General features: G+C 36.5%; 1 protein-coding gene across 11 annotated transcripts in view; it reads left to right on the forward strand.

The window, feature by feature from the left end:
• Positions 1-16,439, forward strand: part of SH3KBP1 (SH3 domain containing kinase binding protein 1) — a 404,503-nt gene extending 388,064 nt beyond the window's left edge. For all 11 annotated transcript variants that reach the window (XM_034434094.3, XM_034434130.3, XM_034434103.3 and 8 more), the window contains 4 exons: positions 2,111-2,233; positions 13,571-13,836; positions 15,042-15,105; positions 15,856-16,439. In XM_034434094.3, coding sequence (XP_034289985.1) covers positions 2,111-2,233; positions 13,571-13,836; positions 15,042-15,105; positions 15,856-15,897 — 495 coding nt within the window. In that variant the 3' untranslated portion in view covers positions 15,898-16,439. The remainder of the gene's footprint in view (positions 1-2,110; positions 2,234-13,570; positions 13,837-15,041; positions 15,106-15,855) is intronic.
• The last annotated feature ends 1,422 nt before the right edge of the window (positions 16,440-17,861 follow it).

Below are 17,861 nucleotides of genomic sequence, written 5' to 3' on the forward strand. Positions count from 1 at the left end.
CTTCTTACCAGTTTTCCCAATGATTTTGTTTATGGGAAGCCAGCAGAGAATGTTGGAAATTACAATTAAATGATTGTGGCTTGTTGTGATGTTGTAATTGTGAGCTAGGTGCAAAAGATCTGAATCAGATTCACGTGACTACAGGGTTTTTGTGGGTCATAAATCCCCCTCTTTCAGTACCATCACAAGTTCACACCGTCGCTAAATGAATGAGTATGAATATTCATAAACTGGAATAGATCAGCCAATGAGGGCTATTTGGGAGCTGAGAAAGACTGGAGCCAGGGTGTCTCTTAGTCTGCAGCTTCTGAGTGTGTGCAGAGAAACTGAAACTATTCTGCTCTGCTGAAATGAAACTAACTGTTCTCTCCTAGCTTGTGTTTTGATTGTAACTGCTACTACTTTGAAGAAGAATCTATATTGGTATTGTATATTTATCTTTATGTATTATATGTATATAAAGAAGTTAATGAATCCTGCTGAATCAGTTTACCTGTGTGTGCTTTCTGGATTTAATTTCTGCAACAAACTCTGACATGATTGGACATAAACCAAGGACTACTTGTAGGAATTATACTAATTTTAATCTGTTATCCATCTCAAAGCTGGTCTTCACATATGCTGGAGCGCCGGAAACCTGAAGACCAAGTGGCCAGCGTGGACATGCGCACAAGCCAGCTGGTCTTTGGGTTTCCAGCACTCCGGTGCACGTGAAGACCAGCTTTGAGATGGATGCCTTCATTCAGTGACGGTGTGAATTTGTGATGGTACTGAAAGAGGGGGATTTATGACCCACTGTAACCTTATAGTCATGCAATTCTGATCCAGATCTTTAACTGGTCTTTGGGTTTCTGGCACTCCGGCGCACGCATGCGCACACGCACACATTCCCGTTTGGTTACTTGGTTCACCATCACTGGTATATTCACCTGAAAAGGTTCACCATCACTGGTATATTCAGTCTACCTAGGATCAAATTCATAGCCTCCTGATTGTTAGGCGAGAGAGCCACCTCTAGGCCACTGCACCACTCAATACAAGTCCATGAAATATCCAAACTTATACTTCACTTCACTTAAAGCAAAACCTTTAAGATCAAATGGTGATGACAGGAGATATTTGTCAGAGCGTTGATTAATCCCATTCTGCTTTTGGGATAATCGCACCTGATTACGAGGGGTGGATCGAGACTATTCCTTGCAAGTATACTTTAAGAAAACAAAAACCCGAAGATATATTCTAAGAAAACTCATTTATTTGTTATAAAGAAAATAAAACACCTAACTGATCTAATAAGTTACATTTTGAAATAAAGTTCGTGCCAGCTGCTTCTCAGCAGCCGGACTTCTGGCAAGAGAACAAAGGAAGGGGTGAAGGAATGGAATGTGGATACGGATACACATAGCTTACTGATAAGAAGTTGGCAAGCTACGGAAAGTCTGACAGTCCAGAAATGAGAGCTCAGCTGGTAAATACAAAAACGCAGTGACAATATTGGATTACAGGTAATCCTCAATTTACAACAGTTCATTTAGTGACGTTTCAAAATTACACTGGCATTGAAAAAAGTGACTTATGACCATTTTTCACACTTCCACATCACATGATCAAAATTCAGATGCTTGGCAACTAGTTTGTTGCAGTGTCCTGCTGTCTGAGATCACATTTTGTGACCTGACAAGCAAAGCCAATGGGGTAGGCAGATTCATTTAGCAACCATTTTAGTAACTTAACAACTGCAGTGATTCACTTAACAACTGTGGCAAGAAAGGTCATAAAATGGAACAAAACTCACTTTAATATGTTTCATTTAGCAACATAGATTTTGGGATCAATTGTTATAATAAATTGAGGACTACCTGTACTGGATGGGATTTACTTTCAGCACTTTGGTATTGAGCTGATGGGAGCAATTCATAGTTGGAAGTCCCACATCAGTATCTTACCACAATCAATATTAGTAAGCATACAGCTAATGGGAAATTATGTGCTGTGTGACTAACAGAGGATTATTTTTGTTTTCAGATTAATTACAATACTAAAATGTTATAGAGTAAGTGCATGTTTTGAATACTTGAAAGTAAAAAAATATATTCTTTTATTTCCACAGTCTTCACTTTCTAGTCCTGACTTTTTTGATTCACCAAGTCCTGAAGATGAGAAAGAAGAACAAGTTTCCCTATCACATAAAGTTGAGCCATTAAAGAAAGCAAAGACTGTTACAATTTCGCTTGTAAGTTATTTAAGTTTCATGTAACATTCAATAAGGGTGGTACCATTATGTTATTATTTTATAGACAAAAATGTGAAATGACAGCTTCCAGTTCTTTAGTGTTGTTGACCTTCATATACATTAGGTTCTTCCCAAGAACCTAGATCCCTAATGGCAAACCTATGGCATGCGTGCCAGAGATGGCACGTGAGCCGTCGCCCCAGTTCAGCTCCACCGTGCATGCGTGTGCGCCTCCTGCCAGCCAGCTGGTCTTCGGGTTTCTGCCGCGCATGTGCGGGGTGCATGCGGCGGGGCCACGCGTGCATTGCATTTCAGGGTGCCATCGATCAAGCAATGTCAGCTGGCGGCCCCCAGGGGGAGAGCCTTTTCTGTGGGAGCACCCGCCCTCTGGAACGAGCTACCTCCTGGAATACGGCTGATTCCGGATCTCCGCACTTTCCGTAAGGCCTTGAAGACGTTTTTATTTCAGCAAGCCGGCCTGGCCTGAATAGGTTTTATGGATTAGTTTTTAATTGTATAGCTTGGGGTTTTAAATTGGGAGGCCGATTAATTTAATTTATTTTTAGTTATCTTAACTTTTATATTGTATGTTATTTTAATTTTTGGCTGTTCACCGCCCTGAGTCCCTTTGGGGAGAAGGGCGGGATATAAATTCAATAAATATTAATATATTAATATTAATATTGTGGGTTGGCCACACATTTGTGCATTCACCTGGGCACTCAGTCCAGAAAAGATTAGCCATCACTGACCTAGGTTGTCTTAATATATTGGCATAGTATTTGTGCAGGCCTTTTGTAACTGACAGATGAAAATTTTGTCATTATGTGAACTTTCTAAGTGCCATCCAAGATTTTTTGGTATTGCACCCAGTATCCACTGGGACCACCATGGCTGATTTATGCTGTGATTTTTCAATTTCAATTTTCAGATTTTGATACTTTGTGATCTTCTCCAAATCTTTGTCTACTATTCTCCACTATTTCTACATCAATTATCAACATTTTCTTCTTTTCAATCACATTTACAGTATATCTGTTGTGTAAGTCTTTATTTGGAAATCCCAAAATATTTTAACCTCCTGTTTTTACTACTTTTTCAACTACATGTTCCCACCAATTTTTCATTACTGGTACAGGATAGTTTTTACAGAAGTTCCAGTGAATCGTTTTGATGATTCTGTTATCTTTCTTTATAATCAGTTTGCGCGGTCTTCTTGTAAGAGCTATGAGCTACTGTTTCTTCTGCTTCTTTGCATAATCTGCACTTTATCATTTGATTTTTTTTTTTTCAATTCTAACCTTGATTGTATTGATTCGAACAGCTTGCTCTTGCACAACCAAAGTCAGGTATTTAGTTTCTTTTATTAATGTTCCAATTATAAGCTATTGTCAAGTTTTATCTTTATCCATTTTCCCCTTGATCTTTTGTAGAAACTGACCATGTAATCATTTTCCTTTCCAGCATTCTTTTTTTAAAAAATAATTTTTATTGAGTATTTTACATTTTAAAACCAAACACACAATAGCAAAAGAAATCAAAAGACAAAAACAAAAAGCAAAAACACACGTACACCAGACGTTGAAATACAATACTAACAACAGATATATACAGTTTTACAACTTTCTCCATCGACTTTTGTCTTTACTCTTAGCTTTTATCCTCCCGCTCCTTCTCTTTATTTTTAAATATTCATAATTAACTGTTTTGTTAGCAGGATCATTATTCACATTTATATCCAGTACGTTAATATCTAATTTTACTTTATATTCTTATTTCTGAATTTGATTTCTGTTTTCCAACCGTGTATAAAACCTATTCCACACTTTATAATAATCCGAGTCTTCTCTTTCTTTGATCTCCATTGTTAATTTATCCATTTCAGCACATTCGAGGATTTTCTTTATTATTGTTTCTTCCAATGGTGTATTGGTCAACTTCCACACTTGTGCTAGAGTAATTCTGGCTGCCGTTAGAATATGCAATATAATATAATAGAGACTTTTTTCCATTTTTCTATCAATCATTCCTAAGAGGAACATCTCTGGTTTAAAATCTATCTTTTGGAGTGTAATCTCTTCCAACCACTCTTTAATTTTATACCAAAATTTCCTCACCTTAGGGCACATCTACCACATGTGGTAGTATGTCCCTAGTTTGTGACCACATCTCCAATATTGGGGTGATAAGAAGCCCTCTCTGGATCCGGCTGTTTTGGCTAACTATCGTCCAGTCTCCAACCTTCGCTTCGTTGCGAAGGTTGTTGAGAGTGTGGTGGCGCAACAGCTTCCCCGGTACCTGGATGAAGCTGTCTATCTAGACCCGCTCCAGTCCGGCTTCCGGCCTGGGCACAGCACGGAAACGGCATTGGTCGCATTGGTGGATGATCTCTGGAGGGCCCGGGATAGGGGTTGCTCCTCTATCCTGGTCCTGTTAGACCTCTCAGCGGCTTTTGATACCATCGACCATGGTATCATGTTGCACCGGTTGGCGGGGTTGGGGGTGGGAGGCACCGTTCTGTGGTGGTTCTCCTCCTACCTCTCTGACCGGTCGCAATCTGTGTTGACAGGGGGGCAGCGGTCGACCCTGAGGCACCTGGCTTGTGGGGTGCCACAAGGGTCGGTCCTCTCGCCCCTTCTGTTCAACATTTATGTAAAGCCGCTGGGTGAGATCATCCGTGGCTTCGGGGTGGAGTTCCACCAGTACGCTGATGACACCCAGCTGTACATCTCCACCCCAGGCCACCCCAATGATGCCCTTGAAGTGATGTCCCAGTGCCTGGAGGCCGTGCGGGCCTGGCTGGGGAGAAACAGGCTCCGACTCAACCCCTCCAAGACCGAGTGGCTGTGGCTTCCGGCGTCCCGATATAGCCAGCTGATGCCATTGCTGGCTATTGGGGGTAAATCACTCGCCCCCACGGAGAGGGCTCGTAACTTGGGCGTCCTCCTGGACGCACGGCTGTCTTTAGAAGATCATTTGACGGCCGTGGCCAGGGGGGCTTTTTATCAGGTTCGCCTGATAAGCCAGTTGCGCCCCTTTCTAGATCGGGACTCCCTACGCACAGTCACTCAGGCACTCGTCACTTCCCGCCTGGACTACTGCAACGCTCTCTACATGGGGCTCCCCCTGGGGTGCACCCAGAGGCTCCAGCTGGTCCAGAACGCGGCCGCGCGGGGGATTATGGGGGCGACGAGGCGCTCCCATGTGACACCTCTTCTGCGCGAGCTACACTGGCTCCCGGTGGTCTTCCGGGTGCGCTTCAAGGTGTTGGTGACCACCTTTAAAGCGCTCCATGGCTCAGGGCCGGGGTATTTACGAGACCGCCTTCTGCCACCAATAGCCTCCCACCGGCCAGTACGCTCACACAGAGCGGGCCTCCTCAGGGTGCTGTCCGTCAGACAATGTCGGCTGGCGACCCCCAGGGGGAGAGCCTTCTCTGTGGCGGCGCCCACCCTCTGGAACAACCTCCCCCCAGAGATACGTACAATAACAGACCTCCGGATTTTTCGTCGGGCCCTGAAAACCCATTTATTTCAGCTAGCTGGGCTGGCTTGAGTTAAATTTTAAACTGATTTTAAATTGGAATTTTTTAATTACGGCCAGAATATTTAATTATTTTAAACAGTTTTTAGATTTTGTATGTCTTGTTTTTACTTTGGCTGTTCACCGCCCTGAGTCCTATATTGGAGAAGGGTGGTATAGAAATTTAAACAAATAAATAAATAAATAAATAAATAAATAAATTGAGGTACATTTTTGCCAGTCTCGCTGGTGCTAAATGCCACCTATAAAACATTTTATAGCTATTTTCTTTGTATGATACTGCCATGGTCAATTTATAATTTTTCTCCCACAATTTTTCTCATTTATCCAATTCTATGTTATGTCCGAAATTCCTAGCCCAACTTATTGTTTCCTTTACTGTTTCTTCTTCCAATTTGTATCCTAATAAGTAATTGTAGATATTTGTAATCATTTTTCTTCCCGATCCTAATATTAATTTATCTAATTCCAATTATTTCCTGTGTATGCCAAATTGTTCCCTATCTTTTTTAAATCTAGTTTTGATTTGTAAATATGGCCACCATCCCAAATTTATTCCTTGTCTTTTCAAATCTTGTATTGATTTTAATTCTCCTTTTGTGTCTAATAAATCTGTGTATCTTACCATTTTATCTAGATCTGTGGTATTCGCATGTATCATTGCTTCCATTGTAGACAACCAAACTGGGACTTTCATATAATGATTCTTTTTAATCTTTTCCCATACTTTCAGTAGTGCATCCTTTACCTTGTGACGTTGAAAATAAGTATGTGATTTATTTTTCCCATCCCATAAAAAGCCATGCCAACCGAGTTGAAGGTCATGGCCTTCTATTGTTAATATCCGCTTATTTTTAAGTTGTATCCAATCTTTGAGCCATGTTAGGGATGCCGCTTGATAGTAAAGTTCCCAATCTGGTAAACCGAAACGTCAAGTTGTCAAAAGCTTTTTGTGCATCCAAGAAAACCACAGCTACCTGTTTTTCGGGGTGAACTTCGTAATATTCTAATGCATTGATGATAATTCTTATATTGTTTTTTATATATCTGTTGGGTAGGAATCCATTTTGGTCCAAATGTATAATTTCATTCAATATATTTTTAATTATATCCGCTATTATAGCCACAAATATTTTATAGTCGGCATTTAGCAACAAGATTGACCAATAATTCTGTATCTTCTGTTGTTCACTATTGTTTTTGGGAATGAGAGTTATTAATGATTCCCTCCAGGATTCTGGTATCTTGGCCTTTTTCAGTACTTCATTAAATGTTTCTAATAGCAGTTGTTCTAACGACTCTTGAAATGTTTTATAAAATTCAGCGGGAATTCCATCTGGGCCTGGAGTCTTATTATTTTTTTACTTTTGAATTACTCTTTGTATCTCCAGTTTCGTTATTTCCTCGTTTAATATTTCTTTTCTTATATCTGGTATACTGGGAAGATTCCTTTTTTGAAGGTATCGTTGAATATTCTCCTCTTCAATTTTTTCTGAACTGTATAGTTTTTGAAAATAGTTTACTGCTATACTTTTCTTTTTTTCTTCCTGTAGATTCACCATTCCATCCTCATCCTCTAATTGTTTTATTAATTTCTTTTCCTTTTCTTTTTTTAATTTATAAGCCAACCATCTTCCGGGCTTATTGGCATTTTCAAAATAATTTTGTTTAGTTGCTCTAATTTTTTGTGCTACTTCTTCTTGGGTTATTAATTGTAATTTATGTTTAATTAACTCTTTTTCTACTTTGATTTCTTGGTTTTGGAGTTCTTTCTGTAATTTAGATTCTGCTTTTTCTAATTTTCCTTGGAGCTCTGCCAATTGTTTCTTTTTATTTCTATTTTTCCTTATTGTGTATGCTATAGATAAACCTCTTATATAAGCTTTTGTTGTATCCCATAAGTTTTGAGTTGTAGTTTCTTCATTCCAATTTTCTTTTTAAAACAGGCCTAACTCTTTTTTTGAGTATTGAATAAAATTCTTCTCTTTCACTATCCTTTGGTTCATGGTCCATCTCCCTCTCCTCCTTACTTCTCCTTTCCAACTAATTTTTAATGGATTGTGATCTGCCCAGGAGTTGGCTTCAATTTCTATTTCCGCAATGTCTTTCCTTGTTTCTGGGTCCATCCACGCCATGTCTATCCTTGATTTTGGGGGGTTAGAGAAGAAGGTATGTTGCTTTTTTGGGGGGTTAATTCCTTTCCATGTATCTTTTAAGTTAAATTCCTGGGCCAATTCAAAAAATGCGGGTTGTAATATTTTCCTTTCATTATTTTTCTTTTTTCCAGTTTTGTAGTCTTTTTTAGGGTCTGCCACCGCATTGAAGTCACCTATTATGCTTAGATTATCTACTTCTAATTCTATTAGTTTCCTGTGTAACTTCTTATAGTATTCTCTCTAATGTATGTTAGGTGCATAAATAACTATAAGTAATATTCTTTTTTGTTTTATTGAGATTTCAATCATTAATGTCCTTCCCTCATTAATGTCATTTGTTTGGGATTTAACCTTTCCTTTATATAAACTGTTATCTCTCTTTTTTTTGTTTCTGCCAATGCTACAAATAATTTCCCTAGTTTGGGGGCTTCCAAAAAACCACTTTTCCCTTTTGAATGTGCACTTCTTGTAGGCATACTATTTCCAAGTTCAATTTTTGGCGTCTAGTAATTGTTTGTCTTCATTTTATTGGTGCATTTAATCCATTTATATTGATATTAGATTCACCTCTTCCTTCATTAAATTACTTATTTGTCCTTCCTGCTTTCCTTTTTTGCATTACTCCCCTCTGCTGTCTTGTTCTTACACCCTCTCTGTATTGGTTTCTGGTCTCTAACTGCTCTTCCGATCCTTGATTTGATTCATTTTCTTCTTGACTTTTAGAATCTATTTCCTCTCTATTTTCTAATTCCTCTCCAAAGTTTTGTTCACTGAATTCCTGAGCCTTTTCTACCAAATCTATTCTTATTTTTTTGTCTTCCCAGGATATTAACATGCCCTCTGGTATTAACCATCGGAACATGATTCTATTGTTGGTCAATTTAGCAGAGAGGAATTGATAATTCCTCCGTTGCTCACGAGTTCTTTTGGGTAATTGTTTTAATATTGTGATCTCCTTTCCTTTAAATCTCAGATTGTCTTCCCTTGTCTTTCAATAAATTTCATCACAAATTGATTTCTTTGTGAATCTGACATGAATTTCGCGAGGTAGTTTATGTCGTTTCGCATAATTTGTATAAATTCAGTAAGCCTCATCAATACTGTTTCCTAATTCCTGTCTATCTATATGTAGGGGTTCTGCTAGTAATTCCACTATGAATTTATATAGATCCTCTTCTCTGTTTTCTACCACATTTTGAAATCTTAAGTAATAAGAGGATCTCTCTAGCTCAAGATGTGTCACTGTCTCCTCCAACTCCTTTTTTTCCATTTCCCATCTCTCTTCTGCAGCTTCCAGTTTCTTTTCAGTTCTCTCTACCTTAGCCTCTATTATGTTTATTTTTTGTTCATTGTTTGCTATTGATTCCTGAATCTTTTCCATTTTGTCATCCAATTTTCTTATGTCTCCCTTCACCTCACCCATATCCCCTTTCATTTCTTCATGATTGCTTTGCATTTCTTCATGATTTTTTTGCATTGTTTCCTGCATTTTCATCATGACCTCTTGAATCATATTCAAAGAGGTTTGCATGTTCTGCACCGCTGCTGCTGTTCCTAATTTTTCAGTAGATGGCATATCTGTTATTAATTTTTGCCCTGCAGGTGAAGCTGTCACCTGCAGCTTCACCTGCAGGTGAAAAAGTTGTCTTTTTTACTGTTTTTGTAATTGTAGCTGTATTTGACATTTTAATTTTTTGTAGAAGAGTTTTCCACAATACCATATTTATCTAAGTTTTTACCCCAAGTTATATCTATAGTTCTTTCTATTTCTAATCCTTTTTCTTAATTTCTTCTTAATCTTAAATCAATATAGAATATAGGATTTTCAGTATCAATATCAATATCAATTATCAATAATATCAGTTCACAATTAATTTCAGGTCTATACATAGATGTCAGGTATGCTTCCTTCAGTATCCAGGAAAGAAAACCCCAAACTCAAGCATTTTGAAGAATTTAGTACTTTTACTGAATATGAAATGATAGCAACCCAGGTAAAGCTGGAAGTGAGCAAAATGCGCGAAATGCATCTACTAAGCTTCTCTCCCCCCTCGTGTTCATAAATCATCAGCCAATCCAAAGGTCTTCCAAAGGTCAGGTGGCAACACGTCTGGCAGCGTCATTCATCAGGAATGTAGGGCAGTTGGTCAGCCGTCCCCTTTGAAGATCCACTTTCGTTTCTTATGAGGACACATCCTACAAGGAAAAAAAACACCTCCTGCATCTTCCCACCCTCTGCTCCATAACTAATCCCTCCCCCCCGTTTCTTATGGCAGCTGAAGCAGGCAAAGCTGAGGCTGACATTAGGTCTATAATAGGAAAGTATTTCCTATTATTGAATTAATTGAATTCTTACACAATATCTAGAAGAACAGGAAGGAAAAGTTAAAACAATAGGATGGATCATCAAATGTTGAAGAAGGGAGGGGAATCACATATAGTAAAAATTATAGAACAATATTTAGTATTATCTATATTAAATCTTAGCTAACAAGTTCCAGAATTACATAAAGAAAAAATTTAATTAACTATAAATTTCCAATCTCATATAGATATATGGTAATCCTTTACCAGTCAGTATATTGGTTAATTTATATCTCCAGTCTATAAGTCTTCCTCCTGTAAATCAACGTTCTTTCTTCTTCAGTCACTTTCACAGTTCCTTTTTTTTTTCTCCTCCTGTTCTCCAAACTTAAAGATGGCAGCTTTCAATTTCCCTAGTCACTGTCACTTCCTCCGTCTCTATCTCCAAAGGCTATTCTTTACTTTCTTTTTCCTCCAACCAGTTCACCACCTACACACACCTTCAGTACCTCCTCACAGCCACAATCCCAGTTCCATCTTTTCTTTGTGGTTTTCTCATCAATCCAATCCACAATCCACTATCCACAATCCTATCTCTCTCAGCTCTGCTCGTAAATCACTTGCACTTTCCACCAATCTTCCTTCTGCTCCCACCGCTAAGGAGCGCTTTTTTCCTCTTTGGAGACTGACTTTTTTCCCTCGTCTGCCACCTCTACAGTTTCACCGAGACACTTCGGATGTTTTGCCTCTTGTAAAACTCTTCTTGCCAATGCTTCTTGTTGCTTCTCACTATTCTGCTTCCTCATTTCCCATTCGGGTCGCAATGTCTCCAGACCTGGCTCTGACAGCCGGTCTCTTCCATGCTGGATTCAGGGGGTTCCACCCTCCTTGGTGGAGGATTGTCTTTCACTCCACCACCTCTGGGCTATCCCCTTTCATTTGCTGTCCTCTTCAAGGTTCAGCGTTGCCGTTATTGGCCTCCAGACATGGAAAATCAGGCAGGCGGAGTGGAGATTCCAATTCCCTGCACTGCACCAGCATGACAGTATCCCAGAAGTCTCCCCTTTCCAGCATCCTATCCATGTTTTGATTACATTATTACAATATTTTTTTAAAATTCCTGTACATTTACAAAGCTCCAATTTTTAACTTGCGCCAGTTGTTGACTGTCTTTTACCTAATCTGCCAATGCATGCTTTTCTTCTTCAACAATTAGTTATAGTGACCCTCTGCCTTCATTTCTATGAGTATAATCTATCAATATCACTATGGGGATGTAATACATGGTGAATAGTCATCAGCTTTCTTGTTTTTTGATCCAAACAGTCCAGTTCAGCTTGTGTCCAGTTAATAATTACAGTACTATATCATATTACAGGCCTGGCCCAGATATTGATGTCTTTGATGGTATTGCCACCATTTAATTTTGTCTTTAGCACTTTTCTTACTCTTTGGATGTGTTCTGTACTAATCATATTTCACTTGTCAATGTTTGATGTTATCCAACTGTAAAATATAGGCATCATCCTGATGGGTCCTATGTGTTGACCATTCAACATTTCAATTCCATTACTGTTTATGATTCCCCCCCCCCCAATTTACTGCTACTTTGGCACATCTCTCTAGGCCAAATTCATTGCTATATCTGTGCTTGTCGCACTATATATGTTTCCAAGTTGGCAGACTCTCCTGCGGCATCTCCAGCCTTCGGAGCCATTTCCAGGACTACTCCAGCTGAGGCTGAGGTCCCAGAGGCAGGCCCAAGGCCTTCTACAGAGGAGCAGCCAAAGAGCTCCTCACTCCTCGGTGTCCCGACGAGAATGAGCTGCGCATCTGTGCAGTTCGGTGTTTCAACCCCTCCCACAAGGGGAGCAACATAGCATAGTATAATATCTTGCCATTCTACTGTTGGATTCACAAGAGAATGTGCTGTCATCATTGTTAGAACCTCCCCCTAAGCCCTGGACTCTGGAAATTGATTTATTGCATCATAAAGTCTTTTGTATTTTGTTATTATCAATTGACCCAGCATTATATCCAAATATTCCACATAATTTGAGTATATGTGAAGTCTGGGAAGAAAAGCCAGAACTCCAATCGCATAGAGCGATTGCACCAGAGAGCTGACAGGACACTTAAGAAAGAGAATGACATCTAATATTCCTTTTGAATAGACCTTGTTTTATTTTATGTAAATAACAACAGTTTAGTGTAAACTGCTCGTGAGGCTCATTTGTTCTAGTAGATTGTAAAAGAGATAAGGTTACGGTCCATCGAGGCCCCCTCCATCACAAAGTAGGGCTAGTATTATTGACCAGAGTGACCATTGCCTTTTTTGTCCTATGTCCAGATCTTATTTTGACTGAAAGCATACTATTATCCATTTCATTTATATCATTCTTAAAAAGTTGTGGCTAAAGACAGAATAGTAATTGATTAATATAGCTCAACACTGAAAAGGCAGGAGGGACTATACCATTCCTTCTTCTTCAAGTAGACAAAACAAATTTATAGCAAACAAAATTTTATCTCCCAAAATATCTGAAAACAGAAATTTTCTGCTCAGGTAGACATTGATTGTTGCTTTTTTCAAATGCATAGAATCAATTCATATTGAATTCCTCTTGAATTAAATGAGTACAGATTTCAATTTCATGCTTAGCTGGCAGGCAGATGTTTCATTTCATGTTGCAGTTTTTTTTTTCTTAAAATCTCAGTTTCTGTATTTTATACACATTACAATTTTCTATAACTCTGGAATAGTTCTAGAGCATAGTAATGTAATAAGAATAGAAGGTACTCTTTATTCATCTTCAGATTCCTAAAAAAATGTTTAACATACAACATGGAGCTTACTGGAATTGAATCTTAGAATTTATTATTGTAAAGCATGTTCTTCACCTTCATTTTACAGTTTCTTCGATTATGATACTCATATAACTATAGAATGGTAGTTCTAAAGCATCTCTGTGCTGCAAAATGATTAGCTAAATTTGGTAGCTTAAAAGAAAAACCCCAAGGTCATCCCTTAATTTTTATTTCTACTATAGTGCAGAAACAAGACATATTCTGTTTTCATATTCTTATTTTCCCCTTCTTTTTGGGCACTCTTTTGAGGCAGAAATAATTCAGAATGAAGTCTGCCCAACAACATTCTCATGGTTGATTGTCTGGCTTAAGATCATGCTTAGTTGTTGATAAAAGAATACTTAAAAGATTTGAGAAAACTATTATCTCTTTTGACCATCAAATGTATCTGAAAGACACAACTGGAAAAGTATAGCTTGCTGATCCAAATGTATGTTTCCAAATGTATTTGTTATCTGTTTCACAGGTGTCTGATAACAAAGTCTCTTTGCCTACAAAGCCAGGAAGTTTAACAAGTGGAAGTGCTTTATCTTCATCCTTATCTTCTTCATCTATACTTCATCCAACTTCAGTAGGAACCCCAGGTCACAGATCAAATTCCCCTTCTTTGTTCAGTACTGAAGGAAAGCTAAAGACTGATCATTCAAGCCAAAGTGAAACAGCTTTGGAAGAACTAAGTTTACAAGTTAAAGAGCTACGCACTATCATTGAAACAATGAAAGACCAGCAGAAGTGAGTGTTCCAATACTTTTCCTTGTATTAATCAGGTAGTAAATATGGGTTTTTATTGTTGTTAATTCCATTAACTTTATCAATGAACTTGTTCAACTGTATCTTTTTCACTTAGGCTGTTAGATAAAGATGGAACTGCAGGCAAATACAATAAATTTAAGGCTTTTAAAGCTGTATCCCACAGCATAATTTTTCTATCTATTACAGTTTTGTGTTATTGCCTGTATTAAACTATTTGATTTTACGCAGCATACAAAAAGAAAACCAAAAGCTGTACTTAATTAATGCAAAATAACCTATAAATAATATATGGAAAATATGAAAAATAAACAATTAAATAATGATTTAATAAATGTATCTCAGATTTTGTCATATCTCAACTTGCATCTAAGATCTCTGGACAGAACCGAATGGTGAAGAATTTACATTATTAAATTATATCAAATTTGTATTTTATCATTATTGTAACTATAAGGGCAGGGCTGTCAGAAAAAAACTTTCTCCAACTAGGGATCACTGGGTTTTACTTTGGAAAGTAAATTATGCACTTCTCTCACCAATATTTTTATATACAGTATGTATTTAATTGTGGTATCCTCAAATATGCTGATATATATCTTGTACATATTTTTTTGCCATTTTTGGCTACCTAACAGCATTTGCAGCACTTGTAAGTATGAATTGGTCTTAAAGTTTAAGGCTGAATTTAGATGTTGTTGATGGGACTTGAAAGAAAATGACATTTCTATTTACCAGTTTTTAAATATGTACATAGAATTGTCCTAATTCCCATAAAATACTTAGAAATCAGAAAGTTAGTTAATATTCCTATTTACTGTAATTAATGATACATGTACTCAAGAACCATGAATAGTTCAGAATGACTAAAGCAATGTTTGTATTTTTTACATGATCTTAAAGGGTTTTAGTGCTTATCATCATGTCTTGTTTGGGTTCATAATTAATTAATTTAGCCTTTATTGAATATAGTAGTAAAAATTCTGCTAAGTTGTGATTTCTGCAGTAAATGCCAAGTAAAGACTGAAATTATATTAGAGAAGTTATAGTTTAGAAAAAGAAGTTAGAAAAATTTATAACTAGTGTAATATAGTTTATATTATAACTTACATTGATACGTATTGTCAAAAATGGATGCCCCCTCCCCTTGAAAATATGGTCATTAAAATTTTGTGTTTTTTTCCTAGAAAAGAAATTAAGCAATTGCTGTCTGAATTAGATGAAGAAAAAAAGATTCGGCTACAGTTACAGGTACTTGTATATGAATGAATACATGAATCAGCTTTATAATGGATTTTTAATGAAACCTTGTATCTCATAGTCCAATAAGTTTTGTATAATATGAAACAAATTCTAATATATAGGAAAAAAAGGAAATAAAACAGAAAAATATATTTGAAGTGTTTTTTCAATTTAAGTTTTACAGTAGCCAAGAAAATATTATCTAAAAGCATTTTGAAAGGCTTAAAATCAGTAAAATTTAAGTCGATGTTTTATTCAGAGAAACCTTTCATCTTTGTATTATTTTCTAACCGATAGGGATGTTTTCTGCAGACAAAATATGTAGGTGTTTTCTGAATGCTTTTCTGGACAGGCAAATAATAGCTTTTTAGACAGTTTGTGTGGAAAACAGAGCATGGGCAAATACTTTTAAATTTTCTTTCAATATTCCCTTTCCAAGTAGCTCCTTTGAACTAAAAGAGAAAAGAAAAATCTAGCAACGGATACCTTGTGTCAGATTTTTCCCTTATAGTCTCTTTCCTAAAACTCTTTCAATATTTTCTTGATTTAAGTCAAACTAAAATAAATGATTTCTCCTTGTGAGTTCCTGTTTTTGATGTTGTGTCATACGTATTGATTTTATCCCCTTTCTTAATAATTTCTCACATTAAATTGAAGATGAAGAGTCAGCATATTTGACTGAACAGTGAATTAAGAGAGTCTAAATGCTTGATAAAAGAATTAGTTGAATATAATTTAATCTGTGTTTCTTCTTTTTAGATGGAAATTAATGATATAAAGAAAGCTCTTCAATCAAAGTGAACTCTGGATGGATGTATTAATTCATAATGACAGAGACTTATGCCCCAAACAAAATAACTTTGTGCCAAATGATTAAAAGATCTGCCTACATTTCTTTGTTTGAACAAGTACAAGAATTGAACAGCACAACACAAATTCCAGTGAAGAACATACATTTCTATGTGATACACTTTCTTGAAATGGCACTGGTTGTGACTGAATTTTTTCGTGTTGTGCTAAAATCTTCTCTGCTTCACGTTCACAGGCAAATTGAAAACTCAGGCAGTTTAGTTCATAGTGGTACTATTTTAATGATATTTTCCATAAGTAAATTGTTTATCAGTTTACAGGTTTCATGAGTTTGACTTTTTAAATTGTCTTTTATCACAGATTCTTAAAATGTTTGTATTGCATATATCCTGAAATGAATGTGGATATTGGGTGAGGGGGTTTGCTTCTCTTAAAGCAACTTAATGTGTGTTGTTTTAAATACAATTATTTATGCAATCTTATGTCCAAAAATTAACTACAAGGTTAACAAAGAGTATATTTAAAAAGAAAAATCTGGTCTTTGCAATGATTTGTGCCTTCTTTTGCCAAACACGGATTGGAACTAGTTGTAGGCCAGATTTTAGAAATGTAGCTATCACAATGAGGCCTGTCAATCCACTAGAGGTCGGTCTTTCAGCATATTAACTGCTTGCTCAACAAAAACTTCCATTTTGATCTGATTTGTTTCAATTTAATGATGTAATAAACCACACTTGAGTTTGAGGCAGCTTTATTTTAACTAGTATTGCATATTATGATTATTCTGATAATTCACTTTGCTTACTGTCACTCAAATGTTAAACACCCACTTTTATCTCCAATTTTGCACATCTTGGGTGAGCAGAACATGCATCATCTAAGAGCAAACAAGGATAAAATAAAAATTAACAAGAGAAAATTATATTATTATATGCAGAGAACTATGTGATATTAACCACATTTAAACAATTATAAGCCTGCAAATTTGGGGCAAATGGTTTCTATACTGGCATCTTACCAAATGACTTACATCAAAGCAGTGTTTACGTCTCTATACAGATAGTGAAGATTTCAGCTTTTAAAGGCAAAGGAATGTATATGTGTTTGCATAATATATGTGCAATCTCTGAAAAGTGCTTGTAACAAAATTATAGCTGGATTTCTAATTTTCATAGTACATTAATAGTGCAATCCTGTGCATGTGTATTGGAATGGGTTTTGTTCAGTTCAGTAAAATATATTATCAGATAATGGTATGTAAGCTTACAGTCTGATTTCACAATCCTTGTACCCTTACTACAGAATAAACATTAAAAACTGTAAGACTCACATGTAAATAAACATGCATAGGATTGCACTTAAGTGTTCTTGAATAACTGAGATAATGTGTCCTGCTGAAATATCCATCTTTGGTTATATAATAGAATTCTAGTATTTATCTTTTCATGAAATATCCCATGATGACTTTATCATATCAAATATAAACATTTAATATTTATCATTTAAATATCTACATTTAAGGTTGCTAACTTTTATTTGTTATTGGATAAGGAGACTTAAAAGTATTGCCATGACACCCAAAAATGTCCGAAAATTGTGTTTATTAATAGCTTCATATCAGGAAAGAACATTCGGACTAAAGATTTAATAATGCATCCAAATACTTGTATCAGTCATGTATATTTTCTTTTATTAACATTGATACAAGCACACTAATAAAAAATGTGTCACTGTGATATCTTTCAGGATTTTAACATTACATTAGGATTTCTGTATTAAAATGACCAAATCATTTTGATGAAGTGTTTTACATTGAAGCATGAAAGTAAATCATGGAACTAATTTCGTTGTCCTCACAGCATTCATGTAATAAATCAGTGTTAGCCCTTGTTGTTTTTCAAAACAACCTTGATTTCCAGTCATAATCTAGGAGTGTAGGTTATTGTGCTGCAACA

Source organism: Pantherophis guttatus, chromosome 5 (genome assembly GCF_059756535.1).
Source record: "Pantherophis guttatus breed Tessera chromosome 5, ASM5975653v1, whole genome shotgun sequence".
NCBI lineage: Eukaryota > Metazoa > Chordata > Lepidosauria > Squamata > Colubridae > Pantherophis > Pantherophis guttatus.